This window comes from Amia ocellicauda, chromosome 13 (assembly GCF_036373705.1).
Source record: "Amia ocellicauda isolate fAmiCal2 chromosome 13, fAmiCal2.hap1, whole genome shotgun sequence".
Taxonomy (NCBI): Eukaryota; Metazoa; Chordata; class Actinopteri; order Amiiformes; family Amiidae; genus Amia; species Amia ocellicauda.
This window is the reverse complement of record NC_089862.1, coordinates 3,008,360-3,035,622: the sequence shown is the minus strand read 5'-3', so window position 1 is coordinate 3,035,622 and position 27,263 is coordinate 3,008,360. Positions and strand designations below refer to the sequence as shown.

The 27,263-nt window shown below is 36.8% G+C and overlaps 2 protein-coding genes across 3 annotated transcripts; one reads left to right on the top strand and one right to left on the bottom strand.

Moving 5' to 3' along the window:
• The first annotated feature begins 387 nt into the window (after nucleotides 1–387).
• Nucleotides 388–17,118, top strand: LOC136766970 (NACHT, LRR and PYD domains-containing protein 12). Its single transcript, XM_066720946.1, has 11 exons — nucleotides 388–492; nucleotides 3,699–3,839; nucleotides 4,377–4,400; nucleotides 5,196–6,981; nucleotides 7,776–7,965; nucleotides 8,599–8,795; nucleotides 9,594–9,767; nucleotides 10,106–10,279; nucleotides 11,238–11,411; nucleotides 11,817–11,990; nucleotides 13,382–17,118. Exons 1-11 carry the CDS (start codon nucleotides 417–419, stop codon nucleotides 13,497–13,499), a joined length of 3,228 nt encoding a protein of 1,075 aa, XP_066577043.1. The 5' UTR covers nucleotides 388–416; the 3' UTR covers nucleotides 13,500–17,118.
• Nucleotides 17,119–18,199: 1,081 nt separating this feature from the next.
• Nucleotides 18,200–26,501, bottom strand: LOC136766308 (matrix metalloproteinase-21). 2 transcript variants are annotated; one of them, XM_066719699.1, is made up of 9 exons: nucleotides 26,326–26,501; nucleotides 26,149–26,219; nucleotides 25,528–25,770; nucleotides 24,288–25,002; nucleotides 22,948–23,087; nucleotides 22,225–22,366; nucleotides 21,120–21,377; nucleotides 20,335–20,507; nucleotides 18,200–19,343 (listed from the first exon to the last, which is right to left on the bottom strand). In XM_066719699.1, the coding sequence occupies exons 3-9, from the start codon at nucleotides 25,672–25,674 to the stop codon at nucleotides 19,032–19,034; spliced, it is 1,887 nt and encodes a 628-aa protein (XP_066575796.1). In that variant the 5' UTR covers nucleotides 25,675–25,770; nucleotides 26,149–26,219; nucleotides 26,326–26,501; the 3' UTR covers nucleotides 18,200–19,031. The 2 variants fall into 2 exon arrangements, with proteins under 2 accessions (XP_066575796.1, XP_066575797.1); XM_066719700.1 differs by having other exon boundaries at nucleotides 19,178–19,314.
• Between the last annotated feature and the right edge of the window lie 762 nt (nucleotides 26,502–27,263).

The window sequence follows — 27,263 nt, the reverse complement described above, 5'->3', positions numbered from 1 at the left end:
TGAGGTCGTGTGCGGACAGGTTTTCATGGCGGGGGGGTTCAGACACTGTAGTTGAGAAACAGAAGCTGTCTGAAATCGCCCACTTGTTCACTCATTCACTATTCCCTATATAGTGAGTGGCAGTGAGTGCACTATATTTCTATGATTAAATGAGCCAGCGATTTCAGACGCTGACGTAAATCCCCTGCGTCAGAGAACACTCAGGAGCTGTCGCAGACATTTGAACATTTCACCCGTGTGGCTTCGTGAATTTTATAACCTCTGTAATCTTTATATAGCAATGTACTTTTGGACTGTGCCGCTGGATCCGCGTTGGATTATGGGAAATAGGGGTCGGAGAGTGTACATCGTATGTACCATCGAAATCAGATTGCATTGTGGGTAAGAATGAGTTAAAAACAAACTAGATGTAGGGAATGAATTTGGACATCACTACAAAATGGCCGAAATGGATAGGGGGCGGTTTTGGACACATCTTCCTGCAGTGTGATTGCAAGTACCCAAGTTTGCAATCTGGTGGGAGGGGAAAATGCTACTGAAAAGTGATGTTTTTCGCAGTGCGCCTGCAGTTCTGCAGTGCATTGGTGTGACATGCGTGTTATGAACAAAAAAGGTTACTTAGGTAGCTTGAGTCTGTGAGTCGATTGCATGGTGCAATCTGGGTGTTAGGATAATGCCAGAGCTGTTATTATTGTATCATCGAGGTGTTACTTGTGTAAAACGTGTCTGAAGTGGATTGCAAATCAGTCAGGTGATAGAATAGTGCCAACTGTCATTGCAATTTTGGCCCGAGTATTACGTGAAAGAATGGGAATACGTGAACGACTGGGACGGGATGTCAAAACTGAGGGACAAATCTGTTGTAGCAATATACAGAAACAGGTATACGAGGAAGCAGCAATTGTTCGGTGAAGGTTTCGTAGATTAGGGATAACTCAATATAATCAAGTGCTTCAGGAAATTATAATTTGGTAATTTACATTAGGAACTGTAATTGAACTTTTCCCCCCCGGAGAGAGATATCAAAGGTTTTTATTACAAGCAACTGCAAGGAAGAGGTTCAAGAGGTTCAATCAGGATAAATGAGGAGGAGGTACTAGAGGGACTAGCAGAATTAAAAACAAACAAATCACCTGGGCCAGATGGTATATTTCCAACAGTACTTAAAGAAATTAGGGAAATTATTTATAGGCCGCTAAGTCAAATATTCCAAATGACACTTAGAACAGGGGATGTGCCAACTGACTGGAAGACAGCAAATGTCATACCAATCCACAAGAAAGGGGACAAAACTGAGCCAGGAAATTACAGACCAATCAGTCTCACCTGCATCACCTGTAAAATGTTGGAAAAAATGATTAGACAGAAAAAAGAGGAGCATCTTAATGAAAAACATATTCTTGGAGATAGTCAACATGGGTTTAGATGAGGCAGATCATGTTTTACTAATTTATTAGAATTTTTTGAATATAAGTAGATGGATTATGAACTGGTTGATGTATAGGAAACAGAGGGTGTCGATTAGAGGAGTTGCCTCTAACTGGAGTGAGGTTGTTAGTGGAGTTCCACAGGGATCAGTACTAGGGCCTTTGCTTTTTCTAATCTATATTAATGATCTGGACTCTGGGATAGTTAGCAAACTTGTCAAATTTGCCAATGATACTAAAATAGGTGGCTCAGCAGATACAATCTCGGCAGCACATGCTATTTAAAGGGGGCTATTGTGGGCCAACACCTGGCAGATGAAATTCAATGTGGACAAGTGCAAGGTAATAGATGCAACAAAATACACGGTAACAAAAATGTCCACTATAATTACACTATGGGAGGAATAGAACTAGATGAAGTATCGCATGAGAAAGACCTAGGAGTCTATGTGGACTCCTCACTTTCTCCATCCAAACGGTGTGGGGAAGCAATAAAAAAGGCAAACAGAATGTTAGGGTATATTGTCCAATGTGCAGAATTTAAAACAAGTGAAGTAATGTTAAGACTATACAATGCACTAGTTAGACCTCATCTGGAATACTGTGTACAGTTCTGGGCACCACACTTCAAGAAAGTGCAACCAGACTTATTCCAGGTCTGAAGGGAATTTCCTACTCGGAGAGACTGAGGGAACTGAACCTTTTCACCCTGGAACAGAGGAGACTACGTGGGGACTTGATTCAAGTCTTCAAAATCATGAAGGGCATCGACCACATCAAACCAGAGGAGCTTTTCCAGATCAGCAGGGACACACAGACCCGGGGACACAAATGGAAATTGGGCTACAAGGCATTCAAAATGGAAAACAGGAGACGCTTCTTTACACAGAGAGTAGTCACAATCTGGAACAAACTCCCCAGCAATGTGGTAGATGCTGAAAATTTGGGAACATTTAATAATATACTGGATAGGATCCTGTCGAAAATGGACACCAAACGAGCACGATGTGTCGAATGGCCTCCTCTCGTTTTTAAACTTTTTTATGTTCTTATGTTCTTAAGAGGCAATCTCAAGAACAGTCTTAGAGAAGTTACAAACTACAGGCACCTTTATGCAGACCAGATAGGAGAGAAAGATAACAGGACCCACATGTCTGTCCCATGATGAGTTCGGCTTCTGCCTGACAACTTATGAGGAAAATCCATATATGGTTAAGCCGGGGAAAATTAAAGCATATGTAATGTTTAATATAAGGGGTGTTTGTATGATGTATCAAGCCCAAATTGCTGGAGAAAAATGGTTCTTATCAGACTCTGTTCCTCTGGGTATCAGGATTGCACTATGGCACAGTACCATAGAACAGCAAGGCCGTGAGACAGTGACCTTGTTTACACAGACACACAGGGAAAGAAATACAGTTCATCAACTGACTCACATGACACATTGTGGTTAGTGTTATTTCAGGCAATAAACGTTCTAGAAAGGCCAACATGAGGCTGATGTGGAATACTTTTTATGGTAATCAAACTTATTTTCCTAAATGGATAAGATGAGTTTTCCATGGCAGCTTCATAATGGACTCCTGTCTCCTCTCGTCTTGCTTGTCCTTCCCCTCCTCAATCCTGGATAGCCCCTGTTCTCTGCTCAGCTAGGTGCAGTATGCGTTCTGCTGAAAAATAAATAGAAGAGGACCAAACTCCCTGCAGCCCTTGACCTCTGCCTACATTCTCCTGTCTACATTCTCCTCCTCACTGACTTTTTACTTTCAATCACTCCACACAGCCAATAACCCCCTGTCGCATTCCTCCAATTACTCAAGACATTTGTTCAGACTGTATTTGTAATAGAGCAGCCTAATCTCTTGGGTTATGTTTCCTTATGCTCCTGATTACTTATGTATTGGAAGTACTTCTATCATTTTACTGCAACTTCTCTCATGTCTATACCCACCCTTTTTTACATACATGGGACGTAACAGTATTATGTCTGCACTTATTCGCTCATTGTACTAGGATGTATGTTTTTGTATTTTGTACTGATTCTATTTCTATTTTGTAATGCTTTGACAACATCTCAAGTTGACCCGGGTAAGGGTGTCTGCTAATAAATAAATATTAGTTACTGTGTTATCTCCAGAAACCTCAAATGGTACCCAGGATGAAGATCTATGGGACTCCACATCTCACTTTTCCCAAACTGCATGCCTTCACAGAATTAATCTGAAGTACGTCTGTACAATGATTTTCCCAACAATTATTTTCTTTTATTAGACCGACAAGTCCATTCTTCTGCTGAATTGAACCCTTCGGTTCATGCTGAGAATGGAGCCAACGTTATTTCCCCAATCATCCAAGGACAGAGCATCAGCAACTTAACTGTCAACATCACAAGCACTCTGAACCACAGTGCAGGTAGTTTCTATGACTTTATTTATTTATTCATACTGGAGAGATTTACTAGATTTAAGGTACCTAAATATTGTTAGGTTATGTGTTTGTGGTCTGAATAGAAAAGTATTTAAGATTGAATGTAACTGAATCACCAATCATCATCTGATTGTAACTCATGTAGTGTCTTTACTCCCTTCACACTGAGCATAGTCTCTAAGCAAAAAAATATCAGCCTGAAAATACATAAACAATGTCTTAAGTCAGATTGGAGGGATCTGAAGATTGAATAGCAATGGTCAAATTCAAAATAGTTGTATTGTATGTAGGAAATAAACAAAATATCTCACACAGGCCTGATTCTTAGTTAGGAACTATAACACCTCTAATGAAAAGCTAATGTGATGAAATTCTGTGGGGGTACTGTCAGTTGTAGGATTATCCTTTAAAGGTATTTTTTATGCATAACAGCAGTTTCTGACTATAAGCATTAATCATTATCAGATGTCAGTGAAAATGTTGATGCCTGTAAGATTCACTGAATGTTTTTTATTTCCTCAGATGTCCAGAAAACAGCAATATCAGGTAATGATCAATATAAAACATAATTAGGAATACAAACAATGAGGTTTGCAGCTGGAGTTGATTAAATTGAAAATACAGACAGCATGGAATGTGTGGCAATAGTTTATTAATTAATAATCATGTTGCATTTTAGGACATCATACAGATTACTTTTTGATCCGCCAAAGGATTTTATGAAGTGTACATTTTGCATATTATTACAGCAACTTCTACTACTATGACTGTGGTTAACCTAGAACAATGTCACAGCTTCTAATGATACTTCTACTACCACTGCTACTACTTATGAGAGGCCTTTCAAGTCAAAATTACAGGTTTTTGGTTATGAATATGTTGACATGGCTATGGATATGTTGAAATGGCTATTAGTATGTTGAAATGGATGGATATGTTGAAATAGCTATGAATACATCAGCTTTGGCTATGGATATGTTGAAATGGCTATGGATATGTCAGCTTTTTCTGTGAAAAAATATATAGCATAGCATAAACAACTCTCATGCAGTGGCTTTTATGGGTGAGCTCTGATTGGCTGATAATGTCACGTACTTCTTGGCATATGTCATGTCCACAGAAAAACCTGATATACTCACAGAAAAAGCTGACATATCCATAGCCATTTCAACATATTCATAGCCAAAGCTGACATATCCATAGCCATTCAACAAAAGCTGACATTCATAGCCAAAGCTGACATATTCATATCCAACAACCTGTAATTTTGACTTGAACGGCCTCTCGTAACTACTAGTACAATGACAAAAATTGTAATTTGTGTATTTATTTAAATTCCAGATAAGCTTGTTGAGGATTTGAAAACTGTTCACAAATCCACTCTTTTAAGGAAATTTGAGCATGCATCTGAATGCATAGCTAAACTTGGGGAGCAACCCCTACTCCGAGATCTGTTCACAGATGTACTGATGACTGAAGGGGGAGACAAAGAGTTTAATACTGGTTGCGAATTGCTGGACACGGCCATACCAAAGGACAGACAAACTATTCGTTCAGTCCAATGCAGTAACATCTTCAAATCTGAGGCAGGGCAGAAGAAAATTAGGACAGTAGTCACACAGGGGATTGCTGGGATTGGAAAAACGATGTACATTCAGAAATGTATTTGTGATTGGGCTTCAGGAGACAGCAACCAGGAATTTGACTTTGTGTATGTTTTCCCTTTCCGTGAACTTAATCTCCTGAAAAAAGAAATCAGCCTTTTGGAACTTGTGTGGCAATACTATCCACACTTGGAGCAGTGTGACGCTATTTTATCGTCAGAATCTGTGAAGTGTTTGTTCGTCTTTGATGGGATAGATGAAAGCAGATGTCAGTTTGATTTTTACAAGTGCCCTCCATTTCAAGATGAGAGAAAAGCAACCTCAATCGATGTTTTGCTCACAAATATAATTCGAGGTAACTTACTCCCTGCAGCCACTATTTGGATAACTTCCAGGTTTTCAGCTACTTGTCAGATCCCTGTGAACCTCATAAATAGGATCACTGAGATACAAGGATTTGATGACAAGGAGAGGGAAGAATACTTCAGGAAGAGGTTTAAAAATAAGGTTTTGGCAGAAAAAATTGTCACACATATAAAATCACACACAAATCTTTATCATATGTGTTATGTACCTTCATTCTGCTGGGTTTTAGCCAGTGTTTTTGAGCAGACCTTGGTCAGAGATGACAATGAGTACATTCCAAGAACATTAGCAGAAATATACACAAAGTTTCTAATAGTGTTACTGACTTTTCAGAACCAGAAGTACGATGATCAAAGGAGATGGACAGATTTTAGTTTACTGGAGTCCAACAGGGATTCCATTCTTAATTTAGCAAGATTGGCATTTGAAAACCTTAATAAGAACAACGTAATTTTTCACGAGCGAGATTTAAGAAAATTCAACATTGATATGAGCAAGCCATCAGTTTGTACTGGGGTGTGCAAAGACATTTTTATTGAAAACTCTTTTCATGGAAGTGTATATTCCTTTGCCCATCTAACCCTTCAAGAATATTTTGCAGCATTGCATGTCTTTGCTAGTTATCAAAACAGAAAGAGAAATGTTCTGAAAAAGAACAGTCATTTTACTATGACCTGTGTGGCTGGAAAGCCTACCTTATTCGATGTGTTCAAAACCGGACTGCACAAGGCCATCCTCAATAGAAACGGCCAGTTTGATATCTTTGTCAGGTTTCTGTTAGGAGCAGGGGCAGTGTACAACCAAAATCTATTAAATGGGCTTTTTTTCCAATCAGAAGACCATTCAGAAGTAATCCAGGAAACCACTGTGTACATTAAAAACTTAATCAGAAAAAATGTCTCACCGGAAAGATGCATCAATCTTTTCCATTGCCTGAATGAACTGAACGACAACTCTCTTGTGGAAGAGCTGAAGACCTCCTTAAACTCAGGAAAGCTATCAAAAGCAGCACTTTCACCATCACAATATTCAGCCCTTGCCTTTATGTTCCAAATGTCCAAGGGAGAAACAGAAGAACTTAACCTGCGCAGGCACTTTTTGAAAGAAGAAGGTGTTATACGCATGTTGCCAATTGCAAAGCATTATGCAAGACTAGTGTAAGTTTTGCTCTTTAATGTAAATAATGTCTCAAGTCAAAATTATCTTTGCAACACAGGGAAATCATGTATTTGATTATTTTTCCAATACAAAACCTGTATACATTGCACTTGAAGGTGTGCAAAATCAAGGCAGCAAAGTTAAAAGGTCAAAGATATGAATATAGCTATGGTGTACCAAATATATATCCTTGGAACATCTCTGTATATTCAATTCCAATAGCAATAGCTTTCAAATTGATACTAAATATACTGGTCTGATTATACTAGATAACAGGATTTTCATCTTGGAGGAGATTTATATTGTGCCTTTTATGAAATTAACAATTATAAAATGTTCTATAACGGACACAGCTTTCTAGCAGAAACCCTGTTTTGTAAAACCTTTTTTAATACTACACTTCTTTTGGATTTTCTAAGTACTGTCTGTAATGACATTTAGCTAGAACAGTATTCTTATTAATCAGTGCACGCATGCTCTGGTGGGACCATGATCCCTAGATAATGGCATCATGGAGGTTGTGCAGTACTAGAACCAGATTCATATAAAATACATTCTAAAAAGACATTACCAAAAGGTAATTGCTTTATAAATAATTAATTTAGATGTATCAATACATGCAATATTTTATGAATGAATGAGTGCATTAATAAATACATAATAATAATAATAATAATTGCCAACCAACAATAATCAGACAATCTAGATGATTTCAATATGTACAACTATCGCATGTAAACCTTTGAAAAAAGTAATTTCACTGCAGTTCGACCTTGTGGTTCTGTCCATGCAGGTTATCTCAGTGTTGTCTTACTGCAAGAAGCTGTGTGGATTTAGCCATCATCCTCAGCTCATATCAGTCACAGCTCATAGAGTTGGAGCTGGGGTGCAATATCCTGCAGGACGCTGGAGTGAAATTGCTGTGTACTGGACTAATTAATCCAGTCTGCAAGCTACAAAGACTGGGGCAAGTATATGCAATACTCTGAATGCTGCTTCTTTTGGTATAAAAGAATACAAGAATATTCCTAATATGGATCTGATTATCCCTTTCTTGGCTCCTTTCTTGAGGTTGATCTGAATACTAGACTTAGCTCTTAGATTAAACCTATTTTTATCTCCTACAAATTAAGGTCTACAGTATAATCAGAAAAGTATTGTTTGTATGATCTTCACTAGTTGACAGATTAAGTTTGGATTTAAAGACTGCAGTAGGATGTAAGTCTGGCAGGGACATAAATATTGCTCATCTGCAACCATATCCTATTTCACTTCCTAGATTTCTTGTTGTTTTCTTCCAGGGGGTGTTACTATTGGTAAGTTGCAGACTCAGCAAGCACTGGGAAAGTAAACTTGCAGTTACAATATTCAAGATTCAATAACTGCAGATATGAGTCTGCATAAGCATTAATCCAGCCCAAACACTGATCACTACATGCCCTTCGAGGCAGTGATTTACAGAAAAGAAAAATGCTTTTGTATGCCTGTGTGAAATTGGAGCTCCGTGCTTTTACTTTGCTGTAGCAACCCAGTCAGCTAGGATTAATTTGATAATGTATTAATTTAATAAACGCAGCATTTCAGGAAACAGTTCCTAAAATGAAGCTTGACGTCGATATCCGTCTCCCACTCACCACAGACTGAAAAATTGTGGGCTGACAAGAATGTGTTGTGAAGATCTTGCCTCCATTCTCACCACGCAACATTCAAGTCTGCGAGGGCTAGACCTGACACTGAATCAAATCGAAGATGAAGGATTAAAGCTGCTGTCTTCTGGTCTAACACATCCCAACTGCAAATTACAAAAACTGGAGTGAGTAATTGCACCTGGGGCTGACACAGTCAACCTTCATTTGTTACTGTAGAGCAATTCCAAACATAAAAAAACAGTCCTTCTGGATTATATCAAGCAATGACTGTGGTATTTAAAAAGCACATTTTTTTCCAGTTTTTGAAGTAGGTTTGATGAAATGTTAAGCTACCTCCCCAAATCCTCAAAGGCTTTAGATTTATTAACACATTAGCGTTTTGAAATGTTGTCTACATGAGAACCACAGTGAATTCAATCCTCGCTTAACTGAACACATTATGTTAGGAATAACCTAAGGCCTCTGAAACACACTGTAAGGAAGACAACCCTATCCTTGCAAACCCCTTATTGGCCTCTGAATAATACAGGGTGAGAAAACTGCTCAACAATATGAACTTTAGGTGCCCTGTCCATCCCATGAACTTTAACTCACTGCACACTTAACACACTTGTCAGCAACATATTAGCATCATAAATAAAACAAGATGGCTTTACATCTTATATCTTAGATACAAATATATATTTATTACATTTATATACTCCCACCATCTGGAAAGTTAGGACAAATGGTGGCAGTGAGTAAGACCTAGACTAAGTCACTGCAGTAAAATAGAAAAGCTTTGTGAACATGGACAACATTCTTTAAAGAAGAGTAATTAAATTTACTCAAGTTGTATGTATAAATAAATAGATAAATCAATACATGTGTAGTATAGTCTTCTAAATTGTTTCATGTAAGGTTATACTTGCTGACAATTTATACATATACAACACTAAGAAATTGAAAATTTTTCCTACTAGGTTGAAGTACTGTAGCCTCACGGCTGGTTGCTGCCAGTATCTGACCTCTTCTCTCTGCACAAACCAATCTAGTCTCAGAAAGCTGGAGCTGGGCAGAAACAAGCTTGGGGATGATGGAGTGAAGCTACTGTCAGCTGGGCTACAGGACATACTGTGCAACCTGCAAGCACTCGGGTAAGGGGTACAGGAATCTCTGAAAGCAATGGAACAGCTTTTTATAGTAACTTTGAATTCAGCTTGCTGATTTGTTTTTTTATATACAATTTTGACAATTTTTTGTACCCCCATTTTTTTAACCCTCACCTACTCTCCCAAAAAATTGAAAATGCAACTCAGAGCAATCTACAGAAATTCCTGGCCCAGAGGGTATAAAAAAGTCAAATAAACCTGCAAATTGTACACCAATAGCAAAAGCTAAATTGTCTTAAACGTGGCTGGTAGATTCTTGGGAAGTTCCTTTGTATTCTTGAAAGAAAAGCAATTTATATAAGATAAATTAATTCATTCTCCAGGTTAGAATGCTGTGGACTAACAGCTGCATGTTGTGAAGATATCGCCTTCATTCTCTGCTCAAACCGCTCGAGCTTGAGAGAGATAGATCTTACACTCAATGGGTTGGGGGATTCAGGTTTGGAAATGCTGTGTGCAGGACTTAGGAGCCCAAACTGTAAAATGGAGAAACTGAGGTAAGTATACCCCTGCCAAGCAGAAATCCTTACATATTCAGCTTCAATCACTGGAAGTCTCCTCTGTAAAAAGATATAGTTCTGTCTACATTCCTTCAGTCTACTAATGCAGCTGTACCCTACTAATAGAGCAGGGAACAGTGGATATAGAAGTATCAGGGTGGGTACTGTAGATAACCCAATTAATGATCTAGATACTTGCAGGACCTGATGCATTTTGCAGTTCATTGACCACTTGCATTCCATAGTTTAAATACCTTGTTGGAGAATTGGTAATGCCAGGTTATTATAGACAGGGTAGAGACAGAAGTAGTTGAACATTTATGTTCTCCAAGTCTACGAAATCCAAAGACATCCATTGTATTGATTCTCTGGAAGAAAACTTTCAAATAGTTTGAAAGTGTCATTCATAAAAAAACAGTCCTCTTATATCAATATATTATCAAGCAGTGATTGTGGTATTTAAAAAGCAAGTAATTATCAATTTTCCACCCAAGTTATTTTTAGTTAACTATTGCTGCTATAGTATGTTGTATTATAACCAAGAGTTTCTCAGACCTAATCATCCATTTTTGAAACCACTTATCCTGGTGAGGGTTGTGGGGAAGCCAGACACAGGATGGGATGGCAGGCCATTGCTGGGCAACACACAGGGCAATTTAGCATGGACAATTATCCTAACCCACATCTTTGGATAGTGGGAGGAAACCAGAGTGCCCAGAGGAATCTCCACACAGACAGGCACCCCAAGCTGGGACTTGAACCCCAGACCCCTAGAGCTGTGATGCAGTAGCACTAACCACTGTGCTGCCAACATAATCATTATTTATTTATTTAATATTAGTATATTATTAAATCTGTTTTTTTTCTGTCATCTGGTCTGTTTTGATAATTAAATATATATATAAAAAATCCTTTCTTCTGCAAAATATTTTAATGCAATGCACTCTCTCTGCAGGCTAGAGTTCTGCAATTTAACATCTGTGAGCTGTGAGCATCTTGCTTCTGTTCTAAGTGGCAGTCATTCAAATTTGCAAGAGCTGGACCTGGGTGTGAATAAATTGGAGGACTCTGGAGTGAAGCTTCTGTGTGCTGGCTTGAACAACACCAACTGTAAAATACATAAACTTGTGTAAGTCAGCCCTGTAGGAAGATTTCTCAACATTTATAACCTGCATGTGATCTTTATTTATCCTGACATTATGTTTTTCCTATATTAAATCAAAAGTATGATTGCAAATGCATTTTTGTTTTGGGGATGTTCTGGTACCAATTCAGGATTAAATCTGATTCTTTAATCCATATCATATTTTCTCTCTTTGTGAATGTATGGACTGCATATGATTACTATTTTGCACAGATTCTATTAGTGTTATCAGATCAAGACTCAAAATACTTTCCAGACTTATCATTTTAATTTCAGTAGTCAGTGGTCTTGTAAATCTATTTAAATATTGTCATTAGTATGCTGTATTTTGTCATTCAATTATACAGTTCAGTGTAAAATAAAGATGGTTATTTCTCTTATTTTCTGTAGACTGCAGAAATGTGCTCTCACTTCTAAGGGCTGTGAATATGTGGCTTTGGCTGCCTGCACAGTTTACTCTAAACTTACAGAGTTGGACCTGAGTGGTAATGCAATGTATGATGCAGCAGTGGAAGTTCTGACTGTTGCAATGAGAGATCCAGGTTGCAAGTTAAAAAAAGTCTGGTAAGTGTGCATATCTTTAAAAGTAAAGTAGAACCTGAACAATTATGTATATATGTTCCAAAAATATGAGCGCATAGTCAAATCAGGATTTCAGTTTTCATGGGGATTTTTACCAGATCGAGAAAAAAGGTCTCTGCTTTACTAAAACTTTTTAGAGCATATATGAGTAAGTGTGCGGTTCTATTTTATAGTAACTTTATTTTTGCATTGTCTTTCTTTTTTTTTTTAATTAAGTGTTCATATCTGCCCACTAAACTGGATATAATGTCATGAAAGAAGACTGACTTATCTGAATGCTCCAGTAAAATTTTAGGGTGACACATCAGTCTAGAAGATTCAAATTATACTTTCTAAAGTGAGATTCACAACCCCCCCACCCAAAAAAAAAAAAAAAACCTACCAAAAAGCATGCTTAATTGATAATCTATTTAGAGTTGTTTAGACAGCTGGTAAGCCATTTAATTCTCATGTTACAAATACATTAAACAGTTTCAGTATTTTTAACAAAATAACACACCCAAGTCATGACATTTTGTAATGTGGAGAATATTTTGAAAAACAGTTCATGAAGAGTTTGTTTGAAAGACAAATCTGAAGACATAAGTGTCCTCCTGGAACAAGACCCCTGATATAAACCATTCTAATGTGTTACAGTACAGCTAATAGACATCCTTGCTCTTTAATATTTTAACCACATGTAAAATAATAAGAATAGGAATAAGAATAAGAGCAACACGTTTATTTATTGGATAATTTGAGATCAGACTATTAGATGTAACAGTGGCTGTATACAGCTTTACAGAGTTTCACAGAGCTTTCATTCTGGGTGGATGGGGGTTGAGAGAGAGGAGAGGAAGTAAGATAGGGAAGTATATAAAGGTGTTTTTTTTTTTCTGAAGCGGATGACTGGGTGAGATGTATTTATATAATCGGAAACAGAGATTAATGTGAAAAAGAGATAGCAGATTTCATGACCAGCTAGAAATAAAACAAGAAAGGAGCTGCCTCAGGCATCTAATGTGTTGGATCTCTGCATTCTCTTACAGTGGACAGCATTGCATTTTCAGTGTCCAGTGAGACCTGTTGTAATGCCTGGCACCAGTGACCTGAACAAATGTGGTCCTACTTAATCTTCAGTCAATCTTATAAGGGACATAAACCTCCCTCATTAAGCACAAAGCATTACACATCTTTCTTTCTTTCTTTCCAGCTTATATGTTTTGTCATAGGAAAATGCCTGTGTTACAAAATACTAAGTTATGTGCTCTCAGGTACATCATACAATTCACCACATGGATTACAGTTTGAGTGAACAATAATGTATTTTATTAATTTTTTTCCTGGAAAGAGAATTACAGAATTACAGAATTTGTAATGTCTTGTCATTTCAGTCTAAAAGGAAATCACTTCAGCTGGGCTTTGAAAGGGGAACTCATATCTGTACTTGCAGAACTGCGTCAGTCTGGAAGGGATATCGCTTTCCTGCTTGACAAGAATGAAATTATATAATACAGCAAAGTGAACTTTGAACTCAAGGATGACTCCAGCGCAATGCTCTTAAGTGCTTGCTGTAAACCAGAGGTGGCCAAAAACTCTGCTCAGCAGATCAGGCATGCTTATCACTGCTCCAAAGGAAGTAAGCATTGAGCAGAATATTATGCATCTATCAAATATCAATCACTCTAAACTAGGTAGCAGTTTGTATTATAATATTTTGCTTTTGTAGTACAAGCTTAAAATGGTCACATTGACAGTATATAGAGAGAAATTCAGTGATACTGAAAAAGCTTAACTTAACACATATAACAAATAAAACATCAGTTACATTGAGCTGTGCAAAACCATAAGGAAGTGTATTACTGAAAAGTAAGAAAGTTTAACAGCGATCTAATTAAAGGATTGTGGCAAAACGTTTCACAAAGTGTCTCAGATATAAACAAATACTAGATAAATTCATCAATGCAACTGTCATTCTCCTTCACATGAAAGGAGACAAAGAAGATCTGAAGAACTATAAGGCTATTACTCTACAAAGTATTTAGAAAGATATTACAGTAACACATTGCTTTCAAGACGCACTGGACATCACTCAACCAAGAGAACATGCAGGATTCAGAAGTATTCAGAAGTATACGATGGATCATATACAAGTTGTACAAGAAGTATTGGAAATATGATATGAGAATATTATCTTCCTCTGTGCCTGGGCTTTGTTGACTACGAGAAAGAATTTGATTCAATATATTGTAATAGATGGAGTTTACATACCCTTTAAGATAATTGGAAGAAGTACCGTGCCTAATTATTCCCTCGTGAGAATTCACAGTTTCAAAATATAAAGGAGTGACTTTCACTCACTGACTTTCATTACAATATACAAACTCAGTCATCAGAGCTCTAAGAAATCAAAACATTGAGGAAACCTCTATAATGCAAATATATTAACAATCAGACTCCACGAAGACACTGACCAATGCCCATATTCATAAAGCATCTGAGAGTGAGAAATTGGTCCTAAGAACTTGAAATATCTGAGAGATGTCAATTTGATATAACTTTTACTCTTAAGAGTAAAAGTTATTGATAAAAAATCTTTAGAATTAAAAATATTCCTAACTCGATCAATATTTAGGAGACATCACGAGGTCCCCTAAACTAGTTAGGAGTTGGCAGATGGCAGCAATAAGAACACAGCGTCAACACAACTTCCGTGACAGGAAAGGTGTTACAGTGGTCTGGATGAAGAAATATACTGCGATGATATAGACTGGACAGAAATTGAATATTGTTTGTTACTGATCTAGTCAGAAATGCAGTTAATTGAACCACTGTCAGAAATACAGCACTGTCACTAGAGATAAAGGTGATGACAATGTAGCGGTGTCTGGCAACACGGAAAATGGCAGTGATGATGACCATTACAGCCTTCAATAAGCAGATTGCATTAATGACATTAACAGCACCCAAGGTCATTCGATAGTGTATTGATTTCCCCATGACTGCATGGTAAATAGCCCCCAAACAACCCGCATTAATAATGACATGACATTTTGCTTTCAGTTGTTTCACTTTTACTTGAAAATATTCTTGCTACGTTGTCAACATTATTTTTCTCATTTACGATATTTTTTATTTTGAATTCAATACTTATGGCACTAATTTGAGCCCATAACAACCTCTCCAAAACGTTTCACAGCAACACTTGAAGTATTCAAGACTTTGGACTGGGAAGTAAAAGGAATTAAGTTAAACGAAGCATATTTGAAAAACTTATGATTTGGCGATTACATATTTCCAAAATCAACCTGAACACCTGTACCTAAAATTTCAAGAACTCTCAGATGCAAGCAAGAAAACTGGACTTAAAATGAACCTGAGTAAAACAAAAGTAATGTTTAACAGCTTTGCTACATCTAAGAAAATGTAAGAAGATCAACAGATACTCAAATAAATCAAAAGTTATGTGTAATTTGAACAACAAATCAATGTAGATGGAGATAATATGGAAGAAATCAAAAGAAGAATGAAAATGGGATGTGCATTTGGAAGAAACAGCATGCTGCTGAAAGGAAATCTACCTATTTGCTTCAAGAGAAATGTATTTGCTCAATGCATACTACCAGTGCTCATTTATGGTTGTGAAACCTGGTCACTAATGCAAAAATAATACAGACACTGTGGATGACACAAAGGAGCATGGAAAGATTTATACTTGGAATAACAAGAAGAAATAGAAAAATAAATGAATGAAACCAAAAGCAACCCAAAATATATGTGACAATTGAAAGAGTGAAAATGTTAAAATGGCAATGGTCTGGACACATTGAATGGATACCAAGAGATTAAAAAATACCTAAAAGATACCCACATAGAAGATGGGAAGATCAAATCTACACTTTGCAGGTGTTACATGGAAAAGAGAAGCTGTAGATCAAAGCAAGTGGAAACATCTTGGGGAGGCCAATGGTGACGGTGGTGGTGATATATATGTATGAGAGAGAGTGAGAGATAGCTTTAAACACCTTTATTAACAGAGTAAAAGGAACACACAAAAAATTACTATATGTGTCTCTGCACATAACAATACTAATATATATATATATATATATATATATATATATATATACAAATACAATTATGAAATATAGCAATACATTATCTAAAGAGATATAGAGAGAGTAAAAGCAAGAAGGAGCAGGAGTGAGCTTTTGCATCGGCACAATTAGTGGATTACATTTAGACAGAATAATAAAACTGTTGTGTCTTTGCTGAGTCCTTGTGATCTATAGAGATTACGCTATTTTATCAATAAACTGCAATATATGGATATCACAATGATAGAAGTATCTTTACTTTTACAAAGTTCACACTCTCATTTAGCAATTATGAAAGACAGATAATGAATTCATACATTTTACAGCTTATTTCCCTGTAAATGTCAAATAATATACATAGAAACAGTTAAAACGTGGGCGCAGGGGAAATAGCAGCAGCAGTGAGATGGAGACAGCAGTGGAAATTAATTAGGTCATCAATGAATGCACATACAGATACAACAATTGCAGGCTGTACTCTTTCCATTGTTTGTGGAACTTCTCTCCAAAAGAAAATGCAGAAGTTATAATACCTGTTTTACAAAATGTAAACATTCAGAGCACTACTTTTATAATGCATTCATGATATTGTTTAGTTCCTACTGGGAATACATTTAGCACAGGATGGGAAATTAAAGCTCTGAATTATGTTTTCACAACCATGTCATTTAGTGTTTTTTATGAAAGTAGTTACTTTCTTGTTATTTTTTTGAATATAAGATGTGTACCAGTTTTGAGTTACATTGCAATGTATATAATTCTTTAGAAATTAACATTATCTAATTGTCTGTGTTATTGTTACATTCTCATGTTAGTAATTTAAATTTTAAAATGTTTTAAGTTTAAACTCTCAATTCATTGCAATTATCTAATTCGTGTAAAAGATACATTCTCCCCTGAGTGATTATTTTACAGCTGTGACCTAAATGTGTAAACCTTAAAAGCATATGTTGTGTTCTCTTACTCTCACCCTGATAAAGGCACGCAAGCCGAAACGTCTTTAATAAACCAATTATTTTGGGTTTGTACTCTGAGAGTGTGGTGTTCTTTACTGTTATCACTTAGTTCTAGACCAAATCCTACTTTTACATATCAGCCAACTGCAAACTAGAATTAGAAAACTTGATGGGATCTTTTTGTTTGGCAGATGATTCTTCATGCTACCTAATGCAAAATAGCCTTCTAGTAATGGGTTTTAAATGTGTGACAGGCGGGTGATTTTAAGTATGGCTTGGGAGTCTGAACTATCATTGTATATGCATACCACTCATATTTTTGATAATACTGTATATCATTAGCCTTTTCCAGATATGGTTTTATATTAACAATTATACTTGATCTAAGGGATTCTGTCCTAAAAAGGTTTTGAAAAGACTAATTAATCACATTAAACATTAAAACCTCCAGCATTCCTCAAATAGCTTTACAAAGCAGTTAACTCATCAACACAATTTCCCATGTTAAATAAAGGTCCACACAAATGAGAAAAAAAACATTACTCTCCCCTAGTTCAATAGTTTGATAAAGGTCAGTTTCTTGCAAGGAAAGTCGTAGTTACTGACATTTTTGAGTTACATCACTTTACCAAAATATTGTGTTCTGCTATGCACTTTATTGGTCTCATAATACCAACAGTAATTATTGAAGTATTTGAAAGAGGGAGTCAGACTTATTGGCTAAAATAACCTGGAACGTTTTTTTTTTAAATAGAACTATTGTCCCAATTCTAATGAAGGCATCAAGACCAGTGGATGCAGTACAGCCCCAACGCAAAAACACACCTGCCTGCATGCTGCACAGTGTATATGACACTAAGCTTACTATTTTTGGGGGACAAAACATATGTGCATGCCTTAAAAGAAGAGGCTTCTATAGGAAGATGATCCTGTTAAGTCCAAATCAGTCTCATTCAGACAATAAATGGTGCCTGAAAAAACTGTTAGGAGGAACCAGAGATCCCCAGATCTCCCCATGAGATCTAACACAACATAACACACTCCTAATATGACTAGAACAATTAAAAAGCAATCAAAATAAGGTTATTTCTCATATACACTACTTCACACTTCAATTACTTCCTTTTAGTGGTTTTAAAGAACACCAATGAGACCCACCTTTCTTTATAATCAGATATTTAATTTTGCTGAAAAAGTAGATATACAAGTGCATGGCTATCCAGCCATTTGTCGACAAAGGCAATATAACAAGGGCTGTACTTAACAAAGAGGCCAATGTTTTTATAAAGGCATGAAGGCAGGCATAAAGTCATTCAAAGACAGCAGTTGATTAAAGTTACTGTCTGTTGTTGAACATCTTTCTAACATGCGGCTTCAATGATGACAGTTTTATTGATTTACTGACTTCTGGTATATATACAGTCTGCATTCAGACAATTCATCATATTTTATAGCCTGTACAGTTTTTTTTTAAAGTTACTCTGTTTACTTTAAGATTCACTGAATGTTTTCGTGAAACAAGTGGCCCAAAGAGAAAGCTAATGTACCAAAAGACCAAACTGAAATGGCACCCTTAAAGTGTTATACAGACAGTCCTGTCCTGTCATAAAATGAGGGCACTGCATAATTTTCTTTTCTCCATGATGTCAATTCTTGTACAAAAGTAACATGCTCAAATGTAAGCAATCGATGCTGTCTTTTAGTGTGTGGGGGTGAAATAGCAGTCCTCACATGTGGAAGAGAGACATTTCAATGGAACTCTGTGGTTACAACTACACACCCATACCCAATGACCTCTTTCATCCTGATCATAACACTGCAATTGATTCCGTACAGGGTATGTCCTTGATCACTATCTGTTCTCAAGAATTAAACAAAGTCAATATTGTTCATGAATGTTGACATCAAGTGATCTAATATGAGCTTAAGTTTTCAAAAACTCATTTATTTATCCACGTTCAATCAGATTGGAAGCTCAAAACATTGATAAATTAAAGGGAGATATCCTTGTTAAGCATAGATGGGTGAACATCACAGATATCTAACCACTGACTGCTGATGCTGCGACGGGGAAGGAGCCCATTATAAGGCAGTGAGGAGTTGTTCTGTCTGTTGCTTTCATCTACAACCTTCCAGAATTCTTGGTCCTTGATAAAGTAGATCGCCTTGTGGGAGTAGGAGTAGTAGACGGCATCTAAGTACCCCTCTGGGTGATCGTCAGGCAGCACTGGTGGAAAAACATCAACTATCCGTTTGGGGTAACCATCAACCTTGCTGTTGAGATCAACATTGAAGGCAGTTACCTGTTATCAGCAAAGAACAAGGGAAAGCTGAACTGCAGCAACTTCAGTTTTACCACAGTGAAACTAAAATGATTGTTAATTTGTTTTCAGCAAATAGTCAAAGAAGAACTGCATTTTTTTCCATGTGTGTCTGTGTGAACAAGGTCACTGTCTCACTGTGTAACTGTGCTACGGTACTGTGCTATAGTTCAACCCTGATACCTAGACGAACAGGGTTTGATAAGAACCAGTTTTCACATTTGGGCTTGATACATCGTACAAACCCCCCTTATAGTAAACATTACGTATGCCTTAATTTTACCCCGGTTTAGCCATAAACCGAACAGTTGTCAGGCAGAAACTGAGCTTCCACTCATCATGGGGCAGACTTGTATGCTTTTCTCTTTCTCTTTCTCTCCTGTCTGGTCTGTGTAAAAGTTCCTGTAGTGTGCAACTTCTCTAAGATTGTTTGTGAGATTGAGTCTTGAACCTCTTCCATGCAGCTGCTTGTAATAAAAACATTTTGATTGGAGGTACATCTCTCTCTGGATTTTTTGTGACTCTATAGTCAATAATAAAAGTAAGATTTTCATCATTAGCTTTTTGAGTTCATAGTTGTTGCTTAAAAATGTGGTTTTAACAGTCTGTATTGCAACACTCTCAATTAAACTTTAATTACTAAAGCATTTTCCACAATGTGGAAGGATTAATTTAACCTAATCTAGATCTAATCTAGACATCTGCCCCAAAAGACTAATAGTTATAATTGCTGCCAAATGTGCTTCTACCAAGTATTGAATCGGGGGGGGGTTCATGAATGTTGTTTCATAATAAAAAATATCTTGCCTTTTCAAATTATTGTCAAAGGGGGGTGAACACTTTTTATAGGCACTGTATATATATTATGCTGTAAACAAGAACTTTGTCCAGTATACATTGTCATTATGCATATATTATTATTATGTTATGATAAGGACTTCACATTATGTGGTGTATGCGCATACATCCTTACATTATTTCCTCTGAAGAAGTAGATATTGTGATCCCGAATGTCAAAGAAGACTGTGTCAATAGGGCTGGGGACTCCTGGAAAGCTGTCCTTAATGAGTTTGGGGAATGTTCCACCTTGGGCATCTTTAGTGTATGCCACGTCATTCTCACTGTCATACTGCCAGTACTGTGTGCCTGAGTGACAAATGCATGAATCATAGACAGACATATCATAAAACACCCATGAACGGAAAATACTGCAAGGAGCTGAATTGAATATATAAATTAATCTATCAATCAATAACACATGAATAATGACAATTGTCATAATAGTTCAAACTGATGTACAGTATTTTAGTATTCTTCACATCCGGTCATCAAGGGCCAGAGATCTGAGCTTTAAATTAGCTAACTGAAGCATATTAGGCCAAATTTCTACCCTATCACAGTTTAATGTATTTGTTAGAAGACACTTTATACTATTTATATATCAAAACGCAATAGGGTACAACAGCATAATATGCTATTCGTGGGTGGGTCAAGGGTTTGATTTGGTCCATCCCTTAGTGATTTTCCAAGGATAATGCAGATGGCTTTACAGTTATACAGACCTGTAATACAGGCCCTCCTGAACTAGATGCCAATATCACAGTTGTATCATGTACACAGTAAAGTATAAACCAGGGATTCTCCACATGTTCCACTGTGATGCATTAAAATAAATGTGTGTTCACTTTAAGATTATACCACTAATACCTTAGTAGATTAGTAGATAGTGACACTATCTTCATACCCAAAAAAGGTTACCTTTAAAAAAAAGAACAGTATCTTTTTCCCTAGTCCAGATTTGAACATATCCATCTATGCCATTGGAAGGTATGCCATGCCAGCCTACAATCAAAGGTCGAGGATCTCCAGTCCGAGGCCTGTTGCGTCGATTCTCATACATCCAGTACCAGCTCTGTCGGATGAAGTATGTATTGAAATTGTATGTAACACCACCCGTCTCATTCTTTGTTTTGTAAATCCAGTCAAACACAGTGTTGAAACTGTGCCTACAAGGTCCTATGGGGAAGAAAGGGAAAAGGATGTTGACAGTCCAGTAGGTTTTAAAGATCTCAGGAACACAAACATTGGAACAGGGGATCAATTGGTTCAAATAAGCAAATTGTGAAAATGCTGTTTTAGACTACATTTGTGAACAGTTACATTGGATATGTGCAAACAACAAAAACAAAACGGGCTGCAAATTAAATGGCTCTTAAATGGCAGATCCATACAGGGACGTGAAAAACAAGTAAATGAACTATAACAGTGAAAAAAGTAATCAGCTGTTCCAAACTGAAGCCTGATTGTGTCACATTTCTCAAGCTAAGTAAGACTTGGCTTGGTCAGGAATCAGGAAGCAGTGCTCTAAGTTGCTCATGAAAGTGTTGTTGGTAAGAGTAAGAGTCTGCCCTGTCTGTACTAGAGCAATGTCATTATAAACTGTGTTATATGAGCTGCTGTCTTTCAGAAGACACTTTAAAACTGATATTGACTCCTTTGGAAATTGCAAAACCTACAGAATTACCAAAAATAGCAAAAGGTGATGTTTGATGTCCTCCTGATGAATCTTTCTAAATAGGCCTACCTAAATTCCCACATCCCCTCTACATTTACATTGGGCAAAGTACTACATGCATTATTATCATTATTATTTAATCAGAAGGGCTAAAACTTTAAAGCCTCACTGATTTGAGAAATCTGTCTTTTAAGCAGGGCAGATGTATGATCACAAGAACTTTCCAAACACCTTCATCACATTCCTACTTGCTGAATAATAAGGCAAATACTGTCAGTGTTCAAATCCCTGAATTCCAAAAACTGTTGCCTTTATTTTCTCAGACAATTGTATTTTGGTGTAACTTACCATAAATCCCTTGGATGGCATCCCTGTCTTTCCGGTCAAGTTCCAGGTTGGCATTCTGAGAGTTATAGTTGGCCTGCATTATGGACCCAGGTCTGTTGATGTGAGTCAGCCCCAGGACATGGCCGATTTCATGCACTGCTACCTACACACAAACAATAAGCCCCACAGTAAACCAATATTATATTCTGACACATATTGGTATATTGTGGTAATGTGCAGGGTGCGAAGGACATTATATTAGGAATTAATGGATCAGAAATATATGTCGATCACGCCATTGCACAGAATATTCCATAATTTTGACCCCATTTTAATTTGAGCATCTGCTTTAGACCCAGACTGGAGAAGAATAACGACCATACAACCCAACCCAAACTGCCTGCACTATGACTACAATACCTGCCTTTGCATTTAGGCTGGTGCCTGTGTATCTCTGTGTGACCCATTGGATAAATAGGGCTATCAGCCTGTGGTATTAGTTAGCATTCTACCCTGGGGCTAGGTTTATTTTGTGTTTAGTTTTTGTTTGCCTACTACAACTACTACCTTTGAGAACTTTTTTGCACCATAGACAATCCTGCTGTTCTTCAACATATGTTGAGCAACAATTTAATAAAGAATACACCAAAAATGAAAAGTAAGCAAGAAGCTATTCATGTTTAAACGTTTTGTTAGTAAATGAACTTTAGACCTTATAGTTCATCTTTGGTTATTGTTATTTACCGGTAGAAGGCTTATTCCTTGCTCACTTTTTGGTGGCACAAAGTGTTCATCATCATCAAAGTGAATGTCTCCCAAATACCAGGCATGTGCAAACTCCTGCCCTGTGCCATCGAATGTCTGAGAGCAGCCGAGATGCCGTCCTGTAAATATAAATGAATGTGAGTTCTAATATCTCCAAGCTTTTCTTCACAATTGCTGATATTACTGATAATTAATTGAAGGATTCTGCACTGATGATTCCCTTCAGGGGCTATATTTAATAATCACCATTAAAGATAACCATTTCTAAGAATCAACACATTCTTTGACAATATTTGACTATTACTGTTGGGTTTCCATAGTTTATCATCCAGTGTGCCCAAAGTACTATATGACTAACAAAACAGTATTCCATTACACAACACAAACACAATGTCTTAAAGGTAGAATTAGAAACTCTAAATCCTTTAATAAACAAATGCAGTTACTCATTCTTAAATTGTACATCAGAATGCACTCTATACTTCACCTTCCATGCTACATAACTCTATTTTAAAGGCCTTATTTTGAAATATAATCTTGAAGGAATCAATCTGCACAAAGGCAATGTCAGCATCAAAGGCTGGGAAGGAATCCAGGCAATTCGTAGACATTGCAACTCCCACAGTTACAGTGTCTACTCTGGACATTTGTTAAAAGTGTATCTGCCCTTTTCCCTAAAAGTGTTAATTTCACAACCACCCACACAATAACTATTATATGTTACAATCACTATTGTTGTCAAATAGCTGCCTGAACTACACAAAGTAGTTATTAAACAGGTTAGCCCTTACATATGTAACTCAGTTTAGGTTGACAGATCCAGATCCTCAGGATTAATCTTTATTGTTAAACAAATATTTTGATGGCCTGGTATGGACACATTCAGAAATATATTAGACTAGAATCTGAATGTTTGAACATTAACTTTTTACTTAAGCATAGTACATTATTTTTTTAACCACCTTTATTTATTAAGAATAGCTCTATATTAACCAATATATTAGTTTAAATTAAGACATAATAATATTCCCAAAATTGAATGGCACTTTATTAAAATATTTAGAGAAATATCTTGGCACATCTCTATCCCCTTTATCAGCCAAGATGTGAATATCTATTTCAAAATGTTTTATGATTTTCATGTTTCACAAAGGCAAGAGATTCATGCAGATCACAATACAGCAGACAACAAAATAAGACTGCTTATTTGGATATTATTTTGTCTTCTATTGTAGGTGCACAATTGTTAGAGGATCACTTACCTAACTACTTTCCACAAAGATTAAGTCAGTTGTGGAAAAGTCTTTGGTCATACTTACGTGTTCCAAAACCCAGCTTGATGTCAATCTCATTAGCATTGGAGGAGAGATCTTCTTGAAAGTTCAGGGGTATCACTTCACTCCAAAATCGGAATGCTCTTTTCAGGATTCTCCTCTGCTCCTCAATGGGAAACCAGGCGCTGTAACCCTCCCCAAGGAGTCGCCACTTCAGGGTGGGTTTGGAGAAGCTCATCCCCTGTAGGTTGTTCTGAACGTGCACCACACCTCTGCACTTCTTCCCAGAGTACTCCACCAACTTCTGCAGGAAGCGTTTCTCTCTGAGGTGGCTGGTGCTGCTTCCGCTATTGCTGGTGTTTTTCTTGGAAGCGCTGCTGTTGCCAACACCTGACCAAGCCTCAATGCCAGGTTCACTGATGGTTGCCTCGCTGTTGGCTTTGGAGGAGTTACCTAGATCCTTGGCTTCATGTGGGACTTTGTGGTCTGGAACTCCACATCGTGGTCTGTTCATAGTTTCTCGTGTGGGCTCATCCAGAACCCCAGTCACAGGGAGATTGTTGGCCTCTTGGAAATGCTTGAGTGTGTTGTTGAAACTTGGGTCTGGATCTGATCCTGTTGTAGCACTTTGCTCCTTAGTCCTGCCTGTTGAATAGCCTTCAACAACATGGGACAAGATATGTGGAGGAGCTGGGTCTTCTTTATATTGTAAGGATTCCCAGTTTACTGGCTCAACCCAACCATACCTCGACAGATATTGCTGGAAGATATATAAATTGGTATAATTGGTAACATTTCCATAATCCAATCATATCTGCAATATATATATATATATATATTTCTACAGATTAAGCATTGCCCTATTGTACATGCATCAGAAAACTCATTCTACTGCCATTTTAACAGACTGTATATGTAGCATACCTGGAAGGATACATTTACTTTTTAACATGAAGACAAAACTGGTAGTGGACTAGAAACTTAAAAGCAAACTACTTCCTAGCTTTGTATTTGTCTACATGATTTCAGGTTGCGGCATTTGATTTTCAATTGCAATGTTTAAAAAATGTAACAGTTTAAATCTATATATGTTTGAAAAATAAGATCTCAATACTGTGTGAAGAAATCAACAATACGTTCATAGGCTGTAAGAAGAGTAATATCTAACCTTAAATTATACCATTTATAAAAGGCACATTTTAAGTACGACAAAGGTACACTCTGGGCATGGGAAACACTGTCCTCACAGTTTTCCTCATGTGAAAGCAGAGTGAAAGATGCTTACCTTAGCGGACTGTGGAGTCAGGACGGGAGCCGCTTGGTTCTCTTGGGGATATTGAAGGACGGAGAGGTCCCTGGGGTGAAACAGCCTTTCAGCCCGAGCCAGAGCCAACAGCAACACCTGGCTGAAGAGCAACCCAACCCATACCATTGTGTTCAGCAGCAATGCATTACAGCTCACAGAGACTTCTCTTTCTCTGTCTTGTAAATATGTTGAATCCCACACGCCTGCTTCGTTAGACGAATCCTTGCCAGAAAAAAGGCCAATTATTATTGCGATTGTATTGATTTATGTATTACTATACATTTTTTCTTGTCTTACCAAAGTTATAGCCGACTAACAATAACACTATTGGGACTGCAGGTGTTGAACTGTGCCAATGAACAAGTATTTTCCAACAGTCGCAACTTCACAATTTTATGGAAAGCTGATTATTATTAACATTCAGTTACCAAATGCAAATAGTAATTAATATATTAAAAAAAACAAGCATTTAAATTGAAGTCGTTTTAACGAATCTTTCATTCTGTTCCACTGTAAGCTACAATATTGTTCAGTTAATATGTGTAGCCTACTATATGAAAACAATAGACGAAAGTAAGTAATAAACAAATACGTTCTTACCTCTGTTTAAAAATAAATAAATAATAAAGGATATCAATATTTCCAAAACCTCGTTTTTGTGCTTCGTTGATCTAAGAAAAAAGCGAAGAATGCGTACAGGTTAATAAACAAATAGTTTCGCGTTTTTTCAAGGTATCACAATGAAATTTCATAAGAACCATCTAAGAAAAAACCTACCTCTTTGAACTGGAAGAAATACGTTGTGTTTAAATACAAAAAGTTACATGGAAAAAACAACAACTAATATTTAACAAACAAATATTTAAATATGAGCTTGGTTTTCGTCGAGCAGCGGATGTCACCGTGAGTCCTATCTTTCCTTTCAGACGAATAGAAATCGAGATTTTAAACCTGGAATGCTGTGCGTTTGGAGGTGGGGCTACCCTCAGGATGCACACGGTGTAAACCAATATTGAAACCAAGTCTTAAATAACCAGAACACTTATCCCTACCAGGTAGTTTTTTTTTTTAATGTGTAAATTGTATGTTCTCATTGCCAACTCTCAATTAAATAAAGTAATGTTTCCATTTATTCTCATTCAAATAATTAACCGGTATACAACATTGGTTGTTAACCTTTATGCATTTACTTGAATCTTAATTCCCATCCCCCCCAAAAAATAAAAAATAAAATGAAAGTTGCATTTATCAGAACAATTGATTAAACCAATTTGCAGCTGGGAGGCACCTCACACCTCTGCACCCCTAAGTCACACCCCACAAGTTAAGAACTACTAGTATGCAAAGTTACAGGTGTTGCCTAAAGATTTTCGATTAAGCTGTAGCATTAAATCTGACTTTCAAATACATAACATGTTTGTATATTGCCTTTTGTATTATATACACATATAATATATAATATATTATATATAATATAATGCTTGATTTGATCCATTTCATTGTTTTGTCTGAGTATTGAATTTTGACCACATATGCAAACATGTGTCTTCCAGTAAACAACTTTAATAATAATATTCAACTTTAGAGTTTACTACCTATTTTTTCTTGACAGAGTAAATTTGTGGAATACACATGAAGATATACAGCTGGGTGAGGTAGGTGCATTGGCTAGTTATGAAATCTGGAAAGTATTGCAAACTAAAAGGGAGCAGCAC

Bases quoted from the DNA above. Each gene is read 5' to 3' on its own strand.
- LOC136766308 (XM_066719699.1), bottom strand. From the start codon at position 25,674: ATGGTATGGGTTGGGTTGCTCTTCAGCCAGGTGTTGCTGTTGGCTCTG. The intron at 21,378-22,224 runs GTAAGTTACACC...TCTTCCCCATAG, and splicing joins TGCCATCCAAGGGATTTATG to GACCTTGTAGGCACAGTTTC. The intron at 20,508-21,119 runs GTAACCTTTTTT...TTTGTCACTCAG, and splicing joins TACTGTTCTTTTTTTTAAAG to GCACACAGTACTGGCAGTAT.
- LOC136766970 (XM_066720946.1), top strand. From the start codon at position 417: ATGAATTTGGACATCACTACAAAATGGCCGAAATGGATAGGGGGCGGT. The intron at 8,796-9,593 runs GTGAGTAATTGC...TTTTCCTACTAG, and splicing joins TGCAAATTACAAAAACTGGA to GTTGAAGTACTGTAGCCTCA. The intron at 9,768-10,105 runs GTAAGGGGTACA...TTCATTCTCCAG, and splicing joins TGCAACCTGCAAGCACTCGG to GTTAGAATGCTGTGGACTAA.